The 22,341-nt window shown below is 52.3% G+C and overlaps 7 protein-coding genes across 7 annotated transcripts; 2 read left to right on the top strand and 5 right to left on the bottom strand.

Annotated features, from left to right (window-relative positions):
* Positions 1 to 945: 945 nt before the first annotated feature.
* Positions 946 to 3,845, top strand: HMPREF1120_03038 (uncharacterized protein). The gene is made up of 3 exons (XM_009157089.1): positions 946 to 1,814; positions 1,906 to 3,080; positions 3,160 to 3,845. Exons 1-3 carry the CDS (start codon positions 1,612 to 1,614, stop codon positions 3,264 to 3,266), a joined length of 1,485 nt encoding a protein of 494 aa, XP_009155337.1. The 5' UTR covers positions 946 to 1,611; the 3' UTR covers positions 3,267 to 3,845.
* On the bottom strand, positions 3,739 to 6,795 carry HMPREF1120_03037 (uncharacterized protein). Its single transcript, XM_009157088.1, has 5 exons — positions 6,697 to 6,795; positions 5,362 to 6,645; positions 5,196 to 5,300; positions 4,769 to 5,136; positions 3,739 to 4,708 (listed from the first exon to the last, which is right to left on the bottom strand). The coding sequence occupies exons 2-5, from the start codon at positions 5,563 to 5,565 to the stop codon at positions 4,108 to 4,110; spliced, it is 1,278 nt and encodes a 425-aa protein (XP_009155336.1). The 5' UTR covers positions 5,566 to 6,645; positions 6,697 to 6,795; the 3' UTR covers positions 3,739 to 4,107.
* Positions 6,796 to 6,986: 191 nt separating this feature from the next.
* On the top strand, positions 6,987 to 11,280 carry HMPREF1120_03036 (uncharacterized protein). The gene is made up of 7 exons (XM_009157087.1): positions 6,987 to 7,166; positions 7,283 to 8,899; positions 8,948 to 9,018; positions 9,069 to 9,265; positions 9,315 to 9,695; positions 9,746 to 10,083; positions 10,140 to 11,280. Exons 2-7 carry the CDS (start codon positions 8,732 to 8,734, stop codon positions 10,614 to 10,616), a joined length of 1,632 nt encoding a protein of 543 aa, XP_009155335.1. The 5' UTR covers positions 6,987 to 7,166; positions 7,283 to 8,731; the 3' UTR covers positions 10,617 to 11,280.
* Positions 10,858 to 13,952, bottom strand: HMPREF1120_03035 (heat shock protein 60). The gene is made up of 2 exons (XM_009157086.1): positions 13,467 to 13,952; positions 10,858 to 13,411 (listed from the first exon to the last, which is right to left on the bottom strand). Exons 1-2 carry the CDS (start codon positions 13,714 to 13,716, stop codon positions 11,910 to 11,912), a joined length of 1,752 nt encoding a protein of 583 aa, XP_009155334.1. The 5' UTR covers positions 13,717 to 13,952; the 3' UTR covers positions 10,858 to 11,909.
* Positions 13,953 to 14,545: 593 nt separating this feature from the next.
* On the bottom strand, positions 14,546 to 16,147 carry HMPREF1120_03034 (uncharacterized protein; the record flags this gene model as incomplete). Its single annotated transcript, XM_009157085.1, has 4 exons — positions 14,546 to 15,558; positions 15,611 to 15,907; positions 15,968 to 16,036; positions 16,096 to 16,147. 4 exons carry the CDS (start codon positions 16,145 to 16,147, stop codon positions 14,546 to 14,548), a joined length of 1,431 nt encoding a protein of 476 aa, XP_009155333.1.
* A 980-nt stretch (positions 16,148 to 17,127) lies between these two features.
* Positions 17,128 to 18,078, bottom strand: HMPREF1120_03033 (uncharacterized protein; the record flags this gene model as incomplete). The annotated part of the gene is made up of 3 exons (XM_009157084.1): positions 17,128 to 17,857; positions 17,906 to 17,958; positions 18,007 to 18,078. The coding sequence occupies 3 exons, from the start codon at positions 18,076 to 18,078 to the stop codon at positions 17,128 to 17,130; spliced, it is 855 nt and encodes a 284-aa protein (XP_009155332.1).
* Positions 18,079 to 19,298: 1,220 nt separating this feature from the next.
* HMPREF1120_03032 (primary-amine oxidase) lies at positions 19,299 to 21,720 on the bottom strand (the record flags this gene model as incomplete). The annotated part of the gene is made up of 2 exons (XM_009157083.1): positions 19,299 to 21,194; positions 21,241 to 21,720. The coding sequence occupies 2 exons, from the start codon at positions 21,718 to 21,720 to the stop codon at positions 19,299 to 19,301; spliced, it is 2,376 nt and encodes a 791-aa protein (XP_009155331.1).
* Between the last annotated feature and the right edge of the window lie 621 nt (positions 21,721 to 22,341).

Raw genomic sequence — 22,341 nt, 5'->3', positions numbered from 1 at the left:
GTTGAAGGAGGTGCAACAAGGTACTAGGATGACAAGCTCGTTGCATCGCAGAGGCTAGGTAGTCGGACTTTTGAAGACTACACAGCAGAGAGTGTTCCCAAAAATCAAGTTCTGTACATTGACAACCGTTTGCAATCGATACGGGTAGTATGTTGTTTGGTTTTACTCTGACCCTATCTATGCTAAGCATGGTATCATTCCATGAACGTTTGGTGGTAGAATGCAGGGTTAATGGCAACCACCTTATTGCCCTCATTGGGGGTGACTAGAATGCTGGTGACTGTTGAGCCTTGGACCGGTATTGTGTAGACTTACTTTGACCTTTGAGGGCTGAAGCAGTGTTCAAGATCGAGCGCAGTGTGTTCATCAGCAGAGCTAGAAGGGAGGAAGGGAAGAAGGAAGGGTGATGATGTGGGAGCCATTCAAGTTATTGCTCCTGTCTCAGGCTGTATCAGGCTTTATTTTTGGCCGCATTTAGCCATACCAGGTAGCTGACATACGACCTACAGGTTACAAGCAGCAAACAACTTGAATGCCAGCCGAAACTGCAACATGTATGAGAGTCTCGGCCAGATTCAACTTCCACGCCGTTGCCCAGCGAATCCTGCATGCTTCCGTTTAATGTCTCGACTTCAGGTCTGGATACAACAGTGCATTTTCTCCACAGCCGGCTCCCCATGCTGGGGCCTGCGTAGAAGTAGGATTGCATCACCGTGTTGTCCTTGTGAGCTGTGAAAGGATACGAATTGTGTATCTCTATCTGTGTCTGCGTCGTCAATTACCAGGTAGTCCAGGTTAACAGTGGTGTTTGATGAAAGAATGGACATCAAAGCTGCCACCAACCAGTGGATGGTCCCCGGAAAAGTCCGGCACCTCTTCCTCCTAGGCTCGGTATAATAAACATGTTGCATGATATATGTCCAACTTCCTTTCCCTTCTTCAGTACACTCAGCTGGTCCATTTCTTTCTCCACTGTCCTCATGGTATCACACGCGGCGGTAGGCAGTCAGCCGACGGAGCAATCAATGACAATGGGTCTGATACTGTAAGAGTAGGTGAAAAGCAGCCCGGATCCCCATTTCCACTCCTTGCGACGGACAGGTTCTTCTCTTTCTTTTCTTCTGCGCATGACACGTCTGCGGCTCGCACATTATTGGTATATCCAGATCCCGTCCGGGACTCCCTTCTGTATAGCTACTTTCCCGATCCTGTCTCTGTCGATATGCCAAGTTTGACCCCGGACCATGGTCGACGGGCTGGCGCGGCCGCTGCGATCGCGATCAAAGGCAGGCAGGCAGACAATCAGTCAGTCTCCCGCGCCCCCTCGTTGGTGACTGAACTTCCCCTCGTGGGAGCCATGCGGCCAGCTCTGGCTGTTGGAATCAGCGGAGCCTGCTACACGCCAGGACAGGACAGGACAGGTATTGTTTACCATGAAGACACGTCCCTCCCGTTTCTCTTTTCCCTTCCTTTTCCTCTCACCAATATCCATCCAACCTTTCAATCCCCAAACACTGTCATTGAATCTCATTTGCAACCTCTACGGTCAAAGAGAGTCAGACATAATCTGAGCCATCATCCTGATCCTTTGTATCCCGCCTGGTTCGCACCATGGCCGCATCGAAGAAGGACAAGAAACCTGCCGAATCCAAGGTGACAGGCAGGAAACCAGTCGCCGAGATTCCAGCCACATGGAGTACAGCCAAGCTGACTTTATTTCTCCTACAAATTGTGCAAGAGACCAACGCCTCTCCCGGCGCGGAGCAATGGGCGGCTATCGCAGAAGCCATGGGCGAAAGCGAGGAACTTTGTCGGTAAGCATAAGCACACCCAGGGGAATGAATCCTCCTCTCTCCAGCCGGAGCAGCTGGATTGCGGTCTTGACTAATCATTGCTTTACGTTAGTTCCACGTTTGCCAAACTGTCCATGCGCAAGATATTGGCCGAGAATAAGAATAGGAGGGGGATTCAACGATACCGACAAAAAATCATGAAGAAGCTGAAGAATATGAGAAACCCACGTCCGCGCAAGCGAGGAAAAAAGAATAGCGACGCCAGTTCCTTGACCGGCAGCAACGGGACCACACTGGAGAAGCCAGGGGACAAGAAGTCTGAGGAGGGGATGCCGGAACAGACGAAGCCTGACAGCGACAAGCCAGAAGACGAGAAGGCTGAGGGCAAGAAAGGCAAGAAGCCAAAAGGGAAGAAGTCAAAAGACAAGAAGCCCAATGACAAGAAGTCTGAGGAGAAGATGCCGGAACAGACGAATCCTGACGACAACAAGCCAGAAGACAAGAATCCCGATGACAAGACACCAGAAGATCAGAAGCCAGAGGAGAAGCAGTCTGAGGGAAAGCAGATCGAGACCGGTATGGCCTTGACCGAGGCCGAAGTCGAGGCCGAGATCAAGAACAAGCTCAAGACGCAGAGCAAGAAAAAGAGGAACAGAAAGACTCGCAACAAGAACAAGGTCACGAAATCTGGTCCAGAGGTCGCGAAGGGCAAAGCAGTTTCCAACGAGCAACATGCTAGCGGAGTCAACACTGTACCACTTGGACCACGAAGCAAGGACTTGACAACTGCTGCCCCGGTAGCGACTGATGCCCCGATGGCGATTGATGCTCCGTTCACGACTGAGGCTCCATTGGCGACTGATGATGTGCTGGCAACTGACACTCCGATGGCGACTGAGGCTCTGTTGCCAACTGATGCTGTGCTGGCAACTGATACTCCGTTGGTGACGGATGCATCGCTGGCAACTCAAACACCGTTGGCAACTGATACTCCGATGGCGCTTGACGCTCCTTTGACGACTGATGATGCTTTGGCAACTGATCCTTCGCTGACGACTGATACTCAGATGGCGATTGATGCTCCGTTGGTGACTGATGATCCATTGACGACTGATGCTCCACTGTCTACTGGTACACCTTTGCCGACTGACTCTCCGCTGACGCCTGATGATCCATTGAGGGCTGCTGCTTCGCTGGCGACTGACGCTCCGTTGACGACTACTGCGTTGGCGACTCCTCCTACCTCTGAAACTGAGGTGCTGACGGACCACGAGGTGCCATCCTCTCGTAAGTTTTGACACTACCGACACGAATCTCTTGGTTTGACTCCTCTTACGCTGTTGCTGACCTTGTCATTTCGATTTAGCGGACTTTTTCGATGAACTTTTGGCGTACTTCGACCAGGTGACGGAGGAGAGTGAATCAGCCACAGCAAGTGAAGACGTTCAAGAAGACAAAGACATCACTGGATAGGCATCTGTCTGACCTTTCGAATTGCGACTTTCTAGTTGAAGATTTGGTGAGGTTCTCGACGCCAGGATAGACATCCGTCGCTCCTGAATAGCAAAGGAGGAGACCGTGTGCTTTAGGCATATCCCTCAGGAAACGCGTGTCGACTTTTTCTGGCTACAGACAGCGGTTGGACTACGGGCTGGGGAGAGGATGACTCCAAGCTGTTGCGTGCAAAACGGCTCGGTTCGCGAGGATCCGACGAAGAGCTTGCTTTTGTGCTGGCAAGTGGCCAACGTGTATGATCGAGAGAGAAAATCGGAGTCGAGCAGGCTTCCTATCTCGGAACCGAAGCAGTTCAAACTCTTGATCTTCAATCAGTGGCACCTCTTTGAATCCATTGTCTTGTCCATGATCATCGATGATCTGGCTATCAGTCTTCCGCTACAGTACGCATACCTGGGCTCAGCAGGTCTTCATGAAGCGAACAGGTCAAATAGTAGACACGTGTAACGATCAGTTGGTGCCCGAGTGATCTTGCCAATAGTTCACCCTAGGCAATCGAGATTAACGGGGAAAACTGCTTGATGTTCAAAACTTTCGTTCGACGCCATCTTGCCCTTCTCCCTTCCATGCTCCGCTGTGTCTGTTTTACACGTTGAACTCGGCTTCAAGGATAGCTACAGTTAAGCCCCGATTGGATATCCCCTCCATTTTGCAGTCTACCGACAGCGTGAGCTGCTTTGTCCTGTCCAACACACTTTCAACTGTCCCATATCGGCATAATATTCGACCGTGTTGCTTTGACTCTGGTCTCAACAGCTATACATGCAACATATCGTAGCATCAACTGTATTGTGTATGATCACGATCTTTCCCTCCGGTGACTGCTACCGGAATGGTCTGTGATGACGTCTGGATCACGCGTTGGATCCTCATACTCAACCTTGTAGTCGATGGTGTGCAGGATAACATCGTCTGTGAGACCCTTGACGCTCTCGCTGCGGTCCATTTCCACCTTGCTGCGCGCCTTCGTTGCTTGTGGTCTATTGTATCCGAGCTCCATGTTTTCGAGTACTTGCTTTTGCTTTTCCGCCCACATTCCCGACGAGTTCCCGCTATTGCTGGTAAGAGTGTGTCCTGTCCGGCTAGAGAGGCCCAGCTTATTTCTGATACGCGAAATGCCTCCGGAACCGAATGTGCGTCCATTCAGGCCGCTCCGATTGCGCGAGTGACGTACATAGGATGCGGTGAATTCGTCTTCGGGCACGTTGACGACAATCAGGCCTGGTTTGATATCGTGGAGGAACGGCTTCAATGAGGGAATGCATGATGCGATGATGGAGGTGTTTATCATGATCGTCGCGAATACCTGGGGAACAAGGTAGTCCCAGGTGATGTCCGGATGGGCGGACCTAAACACCGTTCTCATATACACGAGCATAGTAACAGTAAAAGGAACAGCCCTGTTGGTATGTAAGTACCAGGTGTGGCAGAGATAAGGGCAGAGTCTCAGAGATACATACGCAAATCTAGAGGCAAAAAGACCGGTGACAATGAACCGCTTGTGGCTCGTCACCTTCACCTTCAGCATCATGGCAAAAGGAATGAGTACGATGAGTACGTCGGAGAGAATGTTCAATGTATGGATGGCCACGTTGAGAGCAAACTGATCCACACATTTGTTGCCCTCTGAGTTCCATGGATTGGGCGGGTTACATTGAAACGCCGACGCAAATATGCTAGCGAAGGTCCATGCCGCGATGAACCCCAGGAGTGCATAGCAGCACATAAGCATTGTACGGGTTGGGTTGATCGCAATGATAAGATGTGTCACGGAGGCTTTTGACGCGGCCACCACCAGTATTATGAGTATATTGGAAGCGTATATGGTCTGTTTCCGCGGTCAACGCAAATTCAGAAGCAACACAAGCCTCCCGTCGAGAGACCAACCTTCTCGAATGTCTCGAATTTGAACTGTGAGAGATTCCTCCGGCGCTGACCAAGGCCACAATGGACGGCAACTGTAATGGTGATGGTTTGTACGATGCCGAGGAACTGTATTCAACAGGTCAGCTGGTGCACCGAATAATACACGATTGTGCACTCTTGAACTTACGCCGGCTGTGAGTATGAAGCAGTCGTTGGCTGTCAGGCGATTCGTGGCTTTGAACCGGGTGAATAGTTTGATGAATATGGTCATCACAGTCAAGAGGATGCATACATAGGCACAAACAATCAGCCATGGGCCTTGACTGTCCTTCGAGAGGCTTTGGAAGGGCGCATCGACAGGATCTGTCCCCTTCGAGTCTGTGGACGACATCTTGCACTATGCCCAACGATGTCTATCCCAAGCAGACGTTGTGGGTGCAGTTTCGTCCACAGGAAGGCCAGCCGCCCCTTCTTGTAGATGCTCTTCGGAAGACACCTAGTCTAGCAACATGGCGCGGTCCACGACTTCGCTGGGCCAGGGTCACGAGAGAAGAGCTTGGAAATATGTTCAACGTGGGAAGAGTAGAAACAAGTCCCCCAGTCGCATTCACCCAGAAGCCCTCGGGGGCAAACGAGGCTCCTCTACATGCAGGAACAATCGTGTCGGCAACAACCAAAGTGGCTGGCAAGTCCCTTGATACTGATTGACGAGTTTCCACAGTTCGGTTGAAGATGACAGGGGTGTTGAGCTTCCCGAGTTGCATGAAAGTCCTGAGGGAAGTCAAGCAATGAGAGCTTTTGGTCGATCAGGCTCGCGCCAGCACAGGCGAGAAGGATTCCGGGCAGATGGGAGTAAGAAGCAATATATGGTAAGCTGCAAAAGGCACCAGGATCATCCGGAGCAAGGCACCTTGCGGGCAAGGAGACGACTTCCCGACAATAGAGGATGAGTAGACGGGATCGACAATAGCAGGTCGTCTCTTCGTGTTGCTCTGGCGTCTGGACGCCCCAGCAGCAGCACCGTGGCCGGAGTTCTATCAGGATTCAGACAGGAGAGAACATTGCATACCTAGATAGATATGGAAGACGAGTCTCGGACAGATGTGACGCCGATGTACGCCCCTTGCGTCGCATCGATGATGTTCTGCCCGTGCAGGGTACTGTACAGTTGTCTCTCAGACGGGCTTCGTTCAGATGACTCGCGCTCTTCGGTTGGTGTGAGCCATCATGGCATGTGCTCTGTGAACGACTCGAGCGATGTACTTGTTCGTCCTAGCACTGGCGTTCCTTACCTGAAGCTGTACAACTATCTCCTCCGCCGCCAGGGTTCTCACAGTAGCGCGTGCGAATGCCGTTGAGTGGAAATTTGGCAGATCCGGGCGGCGGCAGGGAGGGAAATGGACGGCCGGGGGCTAAGGCTCAGGTATCGGGCGCCTCGGGGAAGGCGGTTTAGGCGGCGGGGCCCCTCGGGCTTGTGCTTGCTTAGCTGCGTAGGGAGCCCGCGGCGCCTGGACAAGCATACCTATGTACTATGGCCAGCCAACCATCCCTGGGGTTGAAGCGACTATGGCTGCTCTTCCGGCGTCCGCCCAGCACCTAAACCTTAGCGGCATGAACCCGGACAGCTTTTAATAATATACCTGGTACTACACCGCAGTACAACACACAACGTCAAGTTTACCCTTGCAGTGGCAGTGTCAGTGGCAGCAGCCGCAGCCGCAGCCGCACTGTCATTCGAGTCATGATCTGCCACCAGCTGCAAATCTCCCGCCAAACTCAAACCTAGAACTGCCTTTCTCGCCCACTACGCTACTAGGTACATTCCACGTCCACTTTTCCTCTCCAGGTCGTTCGTTGACCAGGATCTACTACTGTACTACAACACTTACTCCAGCGACGGATGATACTGTGCAGGGTGGCATCTCTCAGAGCCAATGACGCCCTTCACTTCCCGCTCGATAGACGGGAAGCTCTCGGTTGCGTGGCTTGGAGGTGAGTTACTGCTACTGCGTTGCATCCCACCCCGGATCCCCAAGCTCCTCCACCCGCTCCATCAGACAATTGTCTGTTTGTAGTCTGGCGAGCTGACAGCGCCTTTGTTCGTCTAGTCCAACAGTCTCCCAAGATACCGACGCTCCTCCTGTCCCACTCTTAAACTTCCACTGGGGCCGTTATGATCGTGGCGGCACGAACCGTCCTGGTCCTCCAGAAGGGAACGGTTTGGGATCGCGGGCGACTGGGACTGTGACCATGACTGGGACTTGACCATCAGAGATCCAGACATTTCTACCCTTGACATTTGTCCGTATTGGGCCTGAGGGCACCCAGCTCGCTGTCTTATCCTAGCAGCACTCATCGATCTAGACAATGGAGGCCTCCTGCTTGTGTCAGCCTCACTGGCCACATGCAGCACCCAGAAGCACCTATGCAAGCCTAGCCACTTGGGTCGACCAGTCAGTCTTTCTAACCTCGACAGCAACCCTGCGCCCGATAAGAACTGCACAAACAGCGGGTCTTTCCACTTCCCAGAAGGCCATCATGCTCTGCTGGGGATACGGTAGGTGTGGTAGACACCTTCTTTTTTTGCATGGACACACCTCAAAGCCCTTGTCGGACGAAGGTGGCACGGAAAACTTCGCATCTGATCATAATGACTGTATCTGGACCGCAGAACACCCGGCCCAGGGCGATCGCCGCAACGTGCTTCACAGTTGATGCCGAACATCAGCCTTCGTTCTCGAAACGACCTACATCAGGCGTTCGGATTCGGTTTTCAGCTTCCTAAGCCATGTTCACATAGGGTGGTCTCGGCTGTTCTCCACTGTTGCGTCGCTGCCAGGGCCGACCCTCGTCCATTCGCTACCGATAGTATTGATGACCCCTGTTTTTGTGGCGTTACAACTTCCAGCATTCCACCTGCTAATCCCGTATTCAAAGTCCTCCGAGCTCATAACTCATTCCCAACACTCGAACCGATCACCTGGCGTTACAACCTAGAGACACGCTACCGCCTGCCGACAGCTTTCCTGGTTCTGAAACTTGACATCCCTGCACTGCGAAGCTCTCAGGGTTGGGCTCTCAATCCATCTCCACTATATTCTAACGGCTTGCTCCAGAACGGTGGCAGCATCCTGCTGCGCGATGAGGCCGCAAAAGCAACGACGCCGGGACCATGAAAGGCTGCCTTTTGACAGGGTTCTTTACTATATCCACTGAGGAGCTTCGGGCTCTATCATGTCATGTCCCTCCCATATGCACGACTAACGAAGCACTCGGTACACCCCTACCCTTCCTGCATAGCATTGCCTCTCACGTTTTGCTTTTTAGAACTCTGTATCCACGCTGTTCGCTGTGCCCAGTATCCTTGGTTCATTTGCCACATGGCAATCGTCTGAGCTCATGTGCATGTCGTCTTTCCTTCCTCTGCCGGCCTCCTCTTGACCCAGACCTCTATGATCTGCCGTGTGCCGGAGACCTTATTTTGTTTTTGAACCAACGACTTTCGCCAGCCCTCATCGTCTCCTCTACTCTTGTGAGCATCTGGCAGAGGCCTCACAATGGGGAACCAGAACGAAACAAACAATATGGAACTTCGCGAAGCAAGTAAAGACTCGTCGGTATCCGTCGATCGGATTTCTGATGAGCAGAGGACCTCAGCGTATCCCGAGAAGAATGTCGCCAGAGCATATCCCTCCACATCACAAAGCGATGGCGGTTCACTTAGGGTATGACTGCCCCTTTTGTGCAGGCCATCATCACTGACACTAGCACAGAGACTGTTCAGTTTTGCTCAGTTGCTTGCGTTTTCGCTCACGTTCATGGAATCCTGGGAAGTCATGGCGATGTATGTAACCACACCCCAAAGACCACCAGCTCCGAGTTAACCAGAGACAGCAATCTTTCGGCAACCTTCTGGAATGGTGGCCCAAGAGCCCTTGTCTGGGGCTGTATTGCCGTCGTTCTCGGATCCCTCACCCAGGCTTATTCAATGGCAGAGTTGGGCTCTATACTCCCCATTGCCGGTGCTCAATACCATTGGACTCATATTCTGGCGCCTGATCACAGCAGAAGATTCATCACATGGATGCAGGGTACGTCGTGAAATCGATACTGTGCAGTACTTGAACTGAAACACCGTAGGGTGGGTTACGTGGTTTGCCTGGGTATCAGCCCTTGCGGGTAGCACTTCCGGTTTGGCCGCTCTCATGCAGTCTCAAATCGCCGACAACATCCCCAGCTACATCCCGGAAAGATGGCACCTTACACTTATCATGTGGGCTCTACTGATCAGTGTTGGGTTGATGAACATGTATATTTTCTGGCTCATCCCTTGGCTCGAGCTGACGGCAGGTATTATGCATGTCATCCTCTTCATCATCTTTGTTGTGGTTCTAGTCACTCTTGCTCCTCGACACGACTCCCATTTTGTCTGGTTTTCTGAAACCATTCAGTCAGGATGGGACCGCAGCAGTGCCGTGGCTTTCAACCTGGGAATGTTAGTTCCCGCTTGGGGTTTTATCGGTAGGCATCTTCCGATTCCAGCTGGAAGTCAACCTCTAATGATGTGGCAGGGTTTGATGGAGTCGTCCACATGTCTGAAGAAGTTCGACGGGCAAAGCATGCCGTCCCACGGTCTATGATTCTCACAATCGTCATCAATGGCGTTATGGCCTTCGCTATCATTCTTGTGCTGCTTTATACCATGGGCAACCCCGATGGGGTCTTAGACGACGCATATCCGATTTTTCCCATCTGTCTTAACGCTACCGGTTCGCGTCCAGCTGCGAATGCCATGGTTGCGGGTCTGGTTATTGTCACTTATTGTGTGGTGGCCGCCAGTGTCGCGTCAGTTTCCCGTATTACTTGGGCATGGGCTCGTGACGGCGCCCTACCAAAGTGGCTTGCAATAGTGCGCACCCCTAGGCTCCTGCTGCTGCTTGCTCACATGTACTAATATTTGGTCAGATCGACGCAAAGCACCATGTTCCGATCAACGCGTTATGGCTTCCGATTGTGATCGTCATGCTTCTTGCCCTCCTCAACGTCGGTTCAACTGCAGCTACTGCCTTCAGCGCCTTCACTGCCCTGTCCTCCCTGGGTCTCTACACCTCATATATCATCGCAATCAGTTGCTTGTTACACGCCCGCTGGACTGGTCGGCTCAGCGACAAACCTGGCGCACCCGTTCAATACGGCGGGTGGAAAATGTGGAAGGGCGTCGGTGCGCCTATGAACGTTTTCGCTCTGTGCTGGACAATCTATCTCACTATTTGGTTGCCCTTCCCGACAACCCTGCCTGTGACGGGTACCAACATGAACTACGCCCTACCCATATATACATTTGTGGTCCTGGCTTCCCTCGTCTACTGGTTTGTATGGGGCAAGAAGAACTGGCCGGGCCTGAATCTTTCTGCGATCGGAATGATCGAGGCTCCCGATTAAACTTTCGAAGCAGCAGCGCTAAGAGGATTGGTATCATTTGGTTCACACTTCACTGACGCAGGAATTCCAGTACTGGGGCTGGAAATTTCCTTTCTTTGTCTGGAAGACGTACTGGGCGTTGATTTGGGATATATTCTCCAAACCTGTCATCCTCAGCTGCCTGCCACCCATCTGAGGCCAGTTCTCTTTTGGTGGTGCTCATGGTCACTACACGTCTAACCGCCTGGATAAACTTTCCTTCCTGAAATCCAACCTTCCAAAAAAGCCTCCCTCTGAGAATTCAATCATCGAGCTTTAACGTCACGATCTCTGAACAACCGCGGCACAGACTTGCCTACTTCTTCTTTCTTTCCTCGGGCGAGACCATCAACCATAGAATGTGTACATAGCGAATCCAGCGTTTTTTTCAACCCCAGTACCCATGCTACTGCATGAATTGATTGTCTTGTCTAGGTAGACTCCGATTACTGCTTTGGAAGCCGTCAGGCACAGCCTTGCCAGCAGTGTACAGACAACCCTTTGTTCCTGGGCTCCGGCGAGTTGATCCCAACACGCAACCGTCACGTATCCTGAGTACAGACTTCTTAGACTAGGTCCACCGAGTGCATCCAGCCACAAATTTATACAGAGGTTCAAAGACCAGTCGTTGTGATCCCAGTTATGCTGCCGCCTACACCATCAGCGATTGAGAGCGGTGATTTGTATGCTGTTGCAATTACTTTTTATTACACTGGTATCTTGGCCTTCACATAACTTACAACCAACATGTCAAAGTAGCCATTTGTGATACATCCCACCCGCTGGCGATCTACATCTCAGCTACTTCTTGCCTCATATTGCCATCACCGGTCTTCTCACTTCCCCACCCTCTCTACGCCCCCGCAAGGCATTCCCTTTGACTTATGGGTCCTTTTCTTTTTCCTTTTGTCAAAACAAGCCGCCAGTTCTTGCAAGTAAATCCGGTACTTTTGGAATCGGGATCGCGGAAACAACACATAGTCGAATATAGATGAGTGGAGTGGTGTATCGGTAGCAATTGTACATAAAAAAGCAGTCTTTCGAGGACGGTTCGGGCTTGGGCCCACGGGTTCCGGATTCAGACAGGATGGCCAGGCAGGTAGAGCGACCGAACGGGGAGACGAAAGCAGTGCGTCGTCAGAGCATTCGGCGTTGTGGGCTTGCAGTGGGATGCGAGAATGAAATCGGAAGATCGCTCAAACGCCCAAAAGTTGCAGTCAGCAAGGCAAATGAGGAGGGACGACTCGGCTAGTGAGTTGGCTCAGAGCTTTGAGCTTAGAAGCCGCCCATGCCCATACCGCCCATGCCGCCTCCCATTGGTGGCATCGGGGCCTTCTCCTCAGGTGCCTCGACAATGGCAACCTCAGTGGTACCAAGCAGCGATGCAACACCGGAAGCGTCCACGAGGGCAGTCCGGACAACCTTGAGGGGATCCACGATACCCTGGGCCAACATGTCAACATACTGGCCGCTAGCAGAGTCGAAACCCTTGTTGAAGTCCTGGCCGTACTCGTCCATAAGCTTGCCCACGACAACGCTGCCTTCCAGACCGGCGTTCTCGACGATCTTCCGGGCGGGCCGGGTGATGGCGTTCTTGATAATGCTGACGCCGAGCTGTTGGTCGAAGTTGTCCGGCTTGAGGTCCTTGAGAGCGTTGGCAGCGGACTTGATCAAGGCAGTGCCACCACCGGGCAGAATACCCTCCTCAACTGCGGCGCGGGTGGCGTTGAGAGCATCCACGACACGATCCTTCTTCTCGCCGACCTCAACCTCAGAAGCGCCTCCGACCTTGATGACAGCCACACCACCAGAGAGCTTAGCCAGACGTTCTTGCAGTTTCTCTTTCTCGTACTCCGAAGTAGTGGGATCGGCCATGACGCCACGGATCTGTTCGCATCGCTGGGCAATGGCGTCCTTGCTTCCCTCGCCGTTCAGAATGATGGTGTCCTCCTTGGTGATGGTGATGCTGCCGGTCGAGCCGAGCATGTCAGGAGTCAGCTTCTCCAATTTGATGTCCAACTCGTCGGTGAAAACGGTGGCGTTGGTCAGGACACCAATGTCCCCGAGGATGTTCTTGCGGTTGTCGCCAAAGCCAGGAGCCTTGACAGCAGCGACCTGCAGTTGGCCGCGCAGCTTGTTCAAGATACAGACAGCCAAGGCCTCGCCGTCAATGTCCTCGGCGATGATCACCAGAGGGCGTCGGAGCTGGGTGGAGGCTTCCAGAGCAGGGATGATATCCTGCACTGCGGAGATCTTCTTCTCGGACAACAGGATCAAAGGCTTCTCAAACTCGATCTTTTGCGCCTTGGCATCGGTGATGAAGTAGGGGGAGACGAAGCCACGGTCGAAGCGCATACCCTCGGTGACCTCGAGCTCGTCCTCGATCGTCTTTCCCTCCTTGACAGTGATCACACCCTCTTTGCCAACCTTTTCCATGGCGTTGGAAATGAGGTTGCCGACGTGGGTATCGCCGTTGGCCGAGATAGTGGCCACTTGTGCGATCTCGGCGCTTGTGGTGATGTCCTTCTTTTTCGACTGTAGGTAGTCCACAACGGCTTCGACGGCCGCCTGTGTGCCTCTCCGCAGATCCATCGGGTTGCAGCCAGCAGCGACGTTCTTGACAGTCTCCGAGAAAATGGAGCTAGCAAGCACTGTCGCGGTGGTCGTACCATCACCGGCCACCTCGTTGGTCTTGGAAGCAACATCCTGGATCAGGCGGGCGCCGAGGTTCTCGAACTTGTCTTGGAGCGTGACGGCCTTTGCGACGGTGACACCGTCTGCACACGCGGTTAGCGATTGCATCTTCCCTGGTCTGGCATCCTAGCTACTTGCCTTTTGTGATCTTAGGAGAGCCGTAGCTCGATTCGATCAGCACATTGCGACCTTTGGGGCCGAGTGTGGTAGCAACAGCTTTAGAGAGAGTCTCAACACCCTTCAACAGCTGGGCCCGTCCCTCAACACCAAACTTGAGCTCTTTGTGGGCGAACCGGAGTTGCTGTAAACTCCTGCCGGCGATTCTAGAGTATGGAGAGGAGGAGGAGGAGAGCGAGGAGCGGGCGGCGGAAGTAAGAGCGCGCTGCATGATGTGTGACGGAAGAGGAGGAGCGAGCGAGATGTACAGGAACAGGACAGAGAATGAATGGAAGCGAGGCGCAGGAAACGAGGTGACTGATCAAGCGGCGGTTTGGATAAATAAATAAGCAGACCAGCAGAGCTACAAGTACTAATCGGCGTATTAGTAGTCGTCGGTGGTTGGTGGTGGTGAGTGGTTGTAATCTTTCGAGTTCCCGTCGCTGGGCCGCAGAAAATTTGGGGGGGATCCGGGTTCAAAGTTCTCGAAAGCAACAGAATCGCGGATCCATCAGAGCTGCCGTTTTAGGATTAGCGTGTCCGCCGCTATGGCTCTTGGCGCCAGCCTTGTTCCGACGAGGCCGAATCGAACTCGGACACTGTACAAACATCGTACGCCTCATGGCAAGGCTGCCGATGCCCGTGGAAGCGGTGCACCAGAAGGGGATTAGCGATGTCTTCCAATACGCCGCTCCAGTTCTTAGAGCGTCACGAGCTCTGAATGCTAAATCGATATTTCAAACTCAAGCAATATCATTGATTCTGTCTTCTGTCATTCTCACCTCTGGTGATTCGCCGCATAATTCATGATCGTTAGAGAAAGCTTTCAGTCCTGAAAGCTTGTTTCACCGCTATGAGTCCTTCCTGGCCATTCCCTGATTGCAAGCCGCCAACACAAGTGAATATTTCCAGTTGACCTGAAGAATGAAAGCAAAAGGATGCATGTGTGAGACTTCCTGCCCCAAACCCTTTCCAGCCTGATGCACCGCCTTGGGCCTTTTTGAAAGTCATGCTTGTATCCAAGGCTTTCGTCGGCAGACCACTCCGCCACCTCCAGTGTTCTATGCAGAGTCATCGGCGAGAAATCCCCCGTCAACGGTATCGGACCAGATGATATCTGACGATGGCAAGTTGGCATTCATGTCATGGTCTTCGGTGACACCCTCAGTTTCAGTCTGGCGCACTCGACGAGCAATGTCCTGGGGGCTTTGGGGCTTGATCAATGTGTCGGACAGAGAAGTCAAGGATGCGTGGGAAATAGCGGTGGTGACGGAGTTGTTACGAGTGGACACGCGGGAGTCGGTGTTTGGGGGTGCTGTGCTTGGTACCATGCTGTTGGCTTGGTAATTGAACGGAAGAAAATTGTTCATCATGGGCGGGCCATAGAACGCGGTTTGACCAGCACTGTATGCTCCAACGTTGGTCAGGTTGCCGCCATAAGAAAAGTTGTTGATGGGTGGTCCTAGGAAGCTGGCGTTGATGTTGCTTGTGGCGGGATACATGGGCATCTTCGCACTGTCAGTGATATCCCAGCCTTCTTCACGTTTGTAACTGACCTGTGCATTGCTGACACCAGCAGTCATACCATCTACCATCCGAATCTGTCCATATGGCACGGTGAGTGTTGGCACCTGAGGGGTGGAGCCGTATTCGGATTGAAGACGTGCGAGATCTGCGGCTGCGGCTGCATCTGTGGTTTGCTGGGCTGCTCGCGCCACGGCCTTCGGCTCCTCTTCACTGGCATCGCTGTTATCCTCTCTCTTCACAGATTCTTCAGCTCCGCTGGCAACGTGGACGTTCAGTGCTCGACCATCCGGGGATTCTTCTTCCGAGGAAGTGGCCTGCATGGCGGAATAGTCGCGTTTGATGCCTCGTGTCCGGGTTGCTGGCCCCCCAGTGTCGTCTGAAAACGTGCTGATGGAATCATCACCCTGCTCGACCTTGATCGTCTGTGCTTGAGGAGTCGAGGGGGGCTTCTGCATGGTCTTCGATGCCCTCGAACAAATGCCGGCCTTGCTCTTGCGCGCTTTCTTCTTTGGGCTCACGAATTCGTCACCGTCGCTGTCGTATGGGTCTGTCTCCTCGTCAGCGTCATTGTTTGCTGAAACCACCACAGGTGGACCTACCATGAGTGTTTCCCTTGGGCATCGGAGATGGCGACCCCTCTTCAACGTGGTCATAGAGGGTGGTCTCCATATCTGAATGCTCGGGGGTTCCTGTGTACATGGGCGAGAACGACTCAAGCTTGTGCTTCGGGGTAGCAGTGGTGTACACCTTCGATGGGGTTCTAGTTATCATACCACGCCGGAGCGGCGGTGGCACTGGAATCCCCTCAGACGCCATGATGGAACGAAGTTTAGCCAAGTGCTGAACTATGGCCCCTTCGGAGAATTTGGGTCCCATGAGTTCGGCGACTCTTTGCCCTGTGATGAGTGCTCGGTCAGCAAGATTGCCCGTGCCCCGAGGCTGGGTGTTGTGCTTACATGGAAGTTTGATGCCGGCTTCAGCGGAGGCGTACTGAATTGCCAGGAGAACCCCCTTGTCCAGATCATCTATCGGCGCGTCAGCAAAGAAGCGTATAACCTCCTCCACCGGAGCAAGTGAAACTTACCAGACCAGCGGACAAGGTTGCGCTTAGCAGGCCGCTTTCGGCTACTGGGCATGTTTGCAGTTGAGTTGCAACCACTGTGCTATCTTCACATTTTGTCAGCTCGGGTCTGCTCCACCACCACCAGAGGGTTGTGTAGTTATTATAGGCATTGGAAGCGGTGCAATGAGCGAGCAGTAGGCCTTGCGGCCGATGCCACTCTCGCGGGAATATTGAGGGAGTATGTGTTAGATCGGCGGCTTGCTTTTAGTAAGGAATTGAAGGAGGAAGTGAAGGAGGAAGTGAGAGAGGAATGGAAGGAAGAGGTGAAGGGAGCTGTCCAGGGAAGGATATTCCTTGGGATAGTGAACGAACGGATCTATAACACTCTCTAAGGCCTTTGTGTCTGATGAAAGTCACTTACCAAACAGTGAGAGACAAGTCCGAGACTGTTGAGAGTCTTTCAAGGTTGAGAAGCAGGGGTAAGTACCTGAGGAGCTTGAAATGGAGGTGTGAGATGCAAGAAACGGTCAAGTGAGGTAAACAACGAGAGTTGAGAACAGGTGTGGCAGGGAGAAGGAGTTACAGAAGAAGGAGGGTTTCTTTTTGAGGTGAGGCGTGTAGAAGTAGGTAAGAGTGTCTGCCAGACCAGCACCCTGCGTTGGTAGTCCTCTAAGTGTCGACGACGTTGTGTTCACGCATGGCGTCGACAGCTGCGTACGGCATCAACAATAGCGTCAGCTCAACTCAATACCGCTAGCTTATATCTCCCTTTCGCAGTCAGGCACCGCGTGTGGGAAGTGTAAGGAACTGATCACCGTGAATTTGTGCTTTTCTTACTTGGACTGGCCTACAACTCATCCCCCGGATAAAGCAACAACGCTTCCTGTACTTCCCAAATGAGCAGCCGAAAGCTTCACCGTCGAGGTTATGCTAGCTTGCAGAATCCCTGTGTACGTTATCCCCACGGAGCTTTCGGAGGTCTTATCGAGCTGCCGTGCATGGCAAGAGCCAAAGCAAGACCCAGCTCTGCTTGATTTCCCGCGCCTCACTGACTCAGTCATCGATTACGACGTGGCCCACCGGCTGCTGCTCTTCTTTTGGTTGTGTTGAGACTGAGCTTGTTGTTCCATGTTGCCGGAGGGGTTCTATCTCTTGAGGCGGTGGAGGGAGACTTGTCGGTAATGTCTCAGCAAAAGCTGGCATCATGTTCTGATGGATGGCCTGTGGCTGGATGAATGCTTCCGGTGCAATACTGTATTGATCGGGCCCATTTCGGTTGTCCATGTCTCGGATTGCCCCTGGCATGTGAGTATTCAGCGGAACGGCATACGGCGCATGTATGTGCATTCCAGGTGGCAGAGAAGCGGCGGGACTATGTGAAAGAGGTGGGTACGCTGGAAACGATGGCCTCATCCCTTGATGTGGAAACGAATAAGGATGCATAGGTCGTGGAAAGAAAGGAGAAGATGCTGTAGGCATGGGCATGGATGCAGTGGTGGGCGCAGGAGCTCCATGACTCTGTGCTTCAAGCTCCGTCGTCTTGTGAGTTGTAGATGGCTTGCTTGTGTGCTCTTTTCGGCTGACTTTGGCATTGCCATTTGTATTGGCATCACCCTTGGGATTCGTATCTTCGATTTTCCGCTTCTTTGTGGACGCAGCCTTATCCGATGAATCCTTTGCCTTGTGTTTTGCTGGAGCGGAGGGTTTTGGGGGGGTAGTGTCGACTTGATTTCCACTTGGGTGGATGCCGTTGGCTTTCATGAGCCGCTCATACCGTTTAGCCCTAACATATGATTAGACCAGAGAGGAGATCGAGTTCAAATCAGCTTACGCTGCTCCTTTACTGACAACTCCACACTCGTTTGCAACTTCCACGAAATCCACCTGGCACGGTCAGCGGTGAGGCTCGGTCTTGGGTTCATCACAAGTTACCTTTCCGTTGTTGGAGTGTCTGACACAGCTCAACAGGAACTTCAACTGATCGTCTGATGTTGCTCTCGACATGGTTGCTTGGTCCCTGATGTTGCAAAGTGCTGGGGTTAGACAGGAAACAGAGTGGCTCCTGTTAGCAGAAGTTGTAAGTGACGGTTCCGTTGAATTAAGAGAAGGAAGAGAGGTTGGAGGTTCAGGAATGGATAAGGAGGTATTTCCCGTCGATGCAAACATACCGATTAGCTTCCTTGGTCTTTTCTTGTCCTGTCACGTCTTTCACTGGGAGGGATTGTCGTAAGTAATCGGATGCTGTGCTTTGACTGGCTTTCCTGCATTCCAATAAAGGTTGTTGAATGCGTGGGTCTCTGTGCTAGAGGGGACAGAAAGAAAGAAAGAAGAACGAGAGCAGATCTGGTCTGGAAGACGTGAAATGGCCGTGGGATCGGAGGTCACGTATCCTGATGGAACAGCTTCATGGAAGAGGGAAATGTCGATTGTCCAGGACCACGATCCGTAAGCATAGGATCAGGAATTGGTGTCAGCCTGTCTTTTGCCTTCGCTACATATCATGAAGGCTTTGTCGTTACAAACCCTCTTAGGTTTGGATCATACTCACCGTCCTTTATTTGTGTCTCAGATCCTTTCATGTCCTCTCTCTGCTCAAGGCTGAGGTAACTAGTCGCCATATGTGTCTCATAATAGACCGACACTTCAACTATTTGACCCCGATCAGCTCCTGGCCAGGCAGTTTGCCTCCCAGCAACTTCCCCAACACAAGCGTAGCTGACCCGAGGGTGACTTATATCATTGTCTCCGCCCATTTTCATTTCTGCATGCCCTCTTGGTTTTGCCTGACCATGAGACCTACCAGTACAGAACCACAGGGCGCATTGAGTCCGCAGTTCTAGGTCTGGATGAGATTATGCCCTAGCTGCTGATGCGTCCAGGTTATGTGCACAACTACAATGTTGTCCTGCCATCATGTTGCCTTATTAGACCCCTACTGGGAGTACACAAAACTTACCAGATCTGGACTAGTGAATGCTGCCAATTTCAACTGCAGTTGATTACATAACCATTTTGACATACAACGTACCAGGTAGGTATTATTGTTACCGTCCTCTGGTCCCAGGCTTCGCTGATTTGCTATGTGGCCCCATGGAGTCTATTGCTTTGATTTTCACTGTGTACTAACGCTAGGTGTCCACCTGATCCGTCTCATCATGCGTGTGGCGGCTGTGCTTATCTGTTTCTGCAGATATATGTGCATATCCTCCAGAGCCAGGAGATCTTCAAGGCGATCTTATCTGGAGCTCTTCGTTAACGGTGGGTGAGATTCCATAGACAGGTTCAGGAATTTTCATTGCACAGTTGGGCAATTCCACACCGTAGGCTTCGAACGTAATCTCATCCGTGGTTGCGTTGTACTCTACCCAACGTCGATTGAGCAGGTCTCCATCCTGAGCACGGTCGAAGAAGTTCTGTGGCGCGAACATGATGTTCGAGACAGCTTCGGTGTAGAGCGTAACTGGAATGTCTTCAGCCCGGGTGAAATGATGCATTCCTAGGTTGAACCAAAGCACCAAATCTTCTTGGACAACGGACTCGTCATCAAAGAATTTGGAGAAGTCCTGCTGAGGAGCAAGCGGAAGATTGACATTCTGCACTGAGTTGCCGTACGGCTCCGTGTCGTGCTGCCTGGTAACAGCCAGGTGGTACTTTGCCATCTCCGAGTTCTTCAAGGACCATGGCGAATTTAGTACAGTAAGATGCAGATCGGCTTTCCCGGGCACAACTCGGTAGCCACGCTTCTCTCCCCACACGTTGGTCTTATTCTGATTGACGATCGTATACATGGATTTGACGTTGGGCGCCCAGTTGAACCTCTTTTCGGTCTCCAAGTAACTGACATTCATTTCGAACTGTTCAAATTCGCCGAGCTCAGGAAACCAGGGCTGGCTCTGGTTCACCACAACGAGTTCACTGATCTCGAAAGAGTTTGCGGTGTCGACAACATCAAAGTCAGCCTTCCATGTGAGGATGTGGTCATGCAGTGATCCTTGTGTTGCTGGGGCAATTCGTGGTCCAAATTTCTTCTGGTCCGGATAGTAGAAGCTTGACTGCAGAAACCCACTGGCGCGTACCTCAACTTCGAAGGACCCGTCAAGTCCCAGGTGATAGTCGAATAGGTAATCGTAGTTACCTACCGTAGCAATAGCCCGGATGACAAGAACTGAATTCTTGACAACACCAAGCTTGCTAAATGGATAGTTGCCTGCGCTGCTGCCATAACGGTGTCGGGAAAGGGGAAACCCAGTATCCTGTTCGAAGATGCAGATGGCATCCTGGTTGATTGTCGTGTGGTTCTGTTCATGGTACGTAACGTTCCAGAAGGTGGAGCCGAAGGGACAGTCGTAGCCCTCCACCAGAGTTGCCATGTCAGTACCAAGGCTGTAATACGTGTCATGATACACTGTATTTGCCGCCTTTGGTTGATTACCCGCGTACTGTGCCATTGCTTCCTGTAGTGACAGCTCGTATATAATTCTTTCGCCCTTGAATTTGATGTCATAAAACATGATACCTAGGGTTCGTGTATACGACAGGTAGAAGCTCCAGCCCATGTACTCAATGTACTGGGCTTCGGGATCTACCTTATAACGTTTGCCACCAAGCTCGACGGTTTGGGGTGCAAATTTCTCCTCAAGAGCCCTGGCACCCAGCTCAGGCTTGTAGTCCACGTCGGTCCAGCTCTGGTCTTGAGGCTGGCTGTATGTTTCGGCAACCTCACCAGCTTCAAAGGCCGTTCTGAGAGACGCTTCGTCAGGGTAATACTTTGAATTGGTGACATAGCCTTTGACTGAATAGTGTGTGGGGTCGGTTCCAGGACAGTCGATCAAGAGATAGAAGTCAATGGGACTCAGGTAGGTGCCAGACCCAGGGAGCCTGAACATGATATTGCGGAAGCCCTGGGATCCATCGTATGAGACAGGAGTTCCCGACGTCATGGACAGTGTCGTGCGATCATCGTTTGGGCCGAAGTACACCCCACCGTCGAACAGCGCCGCAGTTATGTCAGAAATGTTGCTCATGGCAGCGGTGACTAGCGGAGTGACGGCACTGGATTTGATGTCATCCACGTAACGAGCGTTGAATGGGACAGATCCACCTCGGCCACCGTTGTATATCTGCCACCGTTAGCATTGCACATTGTAGACTGATTTTGGGACTAACATAGTCAAGCTTTCGCACAGTTGTCCCCTCGGAGACTGGAAGGGGCCCAATCATGTATTCCTGCGAGTCTGGCTCTGCCTTGCCGCCCTCGAAGATGATTGCTCTGGCATATTTTGGTGGTGCTGGACCGTCCCCGTCAATGTAAGGGAGCACCTCTGTCTTGTTTGTATGTAAAGTGTCAATCCAGAACACGTAGTTGTCCGAGACGGTTGCATCTTCAGGCTTCGTCAAGTTCAATCCTGTGGCCGGATCATGCAGCAGCGTCCACACGTCAATATTGTCTTGGGCGCTGATAGGGGCCCAGATATTGGTTTTGGGAGCCTTCACCAACGGCGCATCCCCACTGTAGCAGGAATCTCCAGTAATTTGCCTCTTGCTGAGGGCTTCGAGTAGGACTCTTCGCTCATACCCAAGAGGTGGAAGGGCAGTTCCAAGAGCAAGACTGGCTCCAAGGAGCAGGAAAATGAATTCAAGCTGCATTTTAGAAAATGGAATCGTGTGAGAGACTTGGGACGCGGTCGGCAAGCAGAGGACATTGCCCCAAATTTATAGATGCAGGATGCCCCAGGCATGCCTGATCTGTTCCAATTGCTGCGTTCGAACGAGGCACCAAGGCGTCCCTTGAGAACTGTGTAAGTATCGTGCATTCAGCGGCGTACAGTGCATTGAACGAGTCCATTGTGCCAAGACGGATCGTTCAATAGAGCAACTGGAACTGCAACAGTTGGATACCTAGGTAGATAAGAGCAGCTGCACAGGCGCTTCAGCCAATCGCTCTCACTCCGTAATGATGTCCTAGATGCCGATTACCATCGCCAAGAGAGCGTGCATGAAGGCCAACCCCAGAACGAATGTATCGACTAGCCCTTTGTCTGGGAAACGGCTCATGGTATAGCGGAAGCTGCTATCTCGACTTCGATTTGTTCTTTGGCGTTGGTGTCCCTGGGCAAGGCTGGGCATCTGTGGGAATGCGGAGACAAATGGAGAAATCAGGCCGGGAAGTTGAGCTGGTCCAGATCTACCACTGTAGTCCACCATAGTAGGGAGCGCGAAACTCCGCTGAATCCAGGCGGAAAAGCTGATGACTGGTTCATACCTAGG

This window comes from Exophiala dermatitidis, assembly GCF_000230625.1.
Source record: "Exophiala dermatitidis NIH/UT8656 unplaced genomic scaffold supercont1.3, whole genome shotgun sequence".
NCBI lineage: Eukaryota > Fungi > Ascomycota > Eurotiomycetes > Chaetothyriales > Herpotrichiellaceae > Exophiala > Exophiala dermatitidis.
This window is presented reverse-complemented; position numbering and strand designations above follow the sequence as displayed.

What these genes read in the sequence shown, in the direction of transcription:
- HMPREF1120_03038 (XM_009157089.1), top strand. Translation starts at nt 1,612, where the DNA reads ATGGCCGCATCGAAGAAGGACAAGAAACCTGCCGAATCCAAGGTGACA. An exon ending in GAAAGCGAGGAACTTTGTCG is followed by an intron (nt 1,815 to 1,905) that starts GTAAGCATAAGC and finishes GCTTTACGTTAG; the next exon opens with TTCCACGTTTGCCAAACTGT. An exon ending in CCACGAGGTGCCATCCTCTC is followed by an intron (nt 3,081 to 3,159) that starts GTAAGTTTTGAC and finishes ATTTCGATTTAG; the next exon opens with CGGACTTTTTCGATGAACTT.
- HMPREF1120_03037 (XM_009157088.1), bottom strand. Translation starts at nt 5,565, where the DNA reads ATGTCGTCCACAGACTCGAAGGGGACAGATCCTGTCGATGCGCCCTTC. An exon ending in AATTCGAGACATTCGAGAAG is followed by an intron (nt 5,137 to 5,195) that starts GTTGGTCTCTCG and finishes CCGCGGAAACAG; the next exon opens with ACCATATACGCTTCCAATAT. An exon ending in CTTTTTGCCTCTAGATTTGC is followed by an intron (nt 4,709 to 4,768) that starts GTATGTATCTCT and finishes ACATACCAACAG; the next exon opens with GGCTGTTCCTTTTACTGTTA.
- HMPREF1120_03036 (XM_009157087.1), top strand. Translation starts at nt 8,732, where the DNA reads ATGGGGAACCAGAACGAAACAAACAATATGGAACTTCGCGAAGCAAGT. An exon ending in GCGATGGCGGTTCACTTAGG is followed by an intron (nt 8,900 to 8,947) that starts GTATGACTGCCC and finishes ACACTAGCACAG; the next exon opens with AGACTGTTCAGTTTTGCTCA. An exon ending in TCCCGCTTGGGGTTTTATCG is followed by an intron (nt 9,696 to 9,745) that starts GTAGGCATCTTC and finishes ATGATGTGGCAG; the next exon opens with GGTTTGATGGAGTCGTCCAC.
- HMPREF1120_03035 (XM_009157086.1), bottom strand. Translation starts at nt 13,716, where the DNA reads ATGCAGCGCGCTCTTACTTCCGCCGCCCGCTCCTCGCTCTCCTCCTCC. An exon ending in CTCTCCTAAGATCACAAAAG is followed by an intron (nt 13,412 to 13,466) that starts GCAAGTAGCTAG and finishes CCGCGTGTGCAG; the next exon opens with ACGGTGTCACCGTCGCAAAG.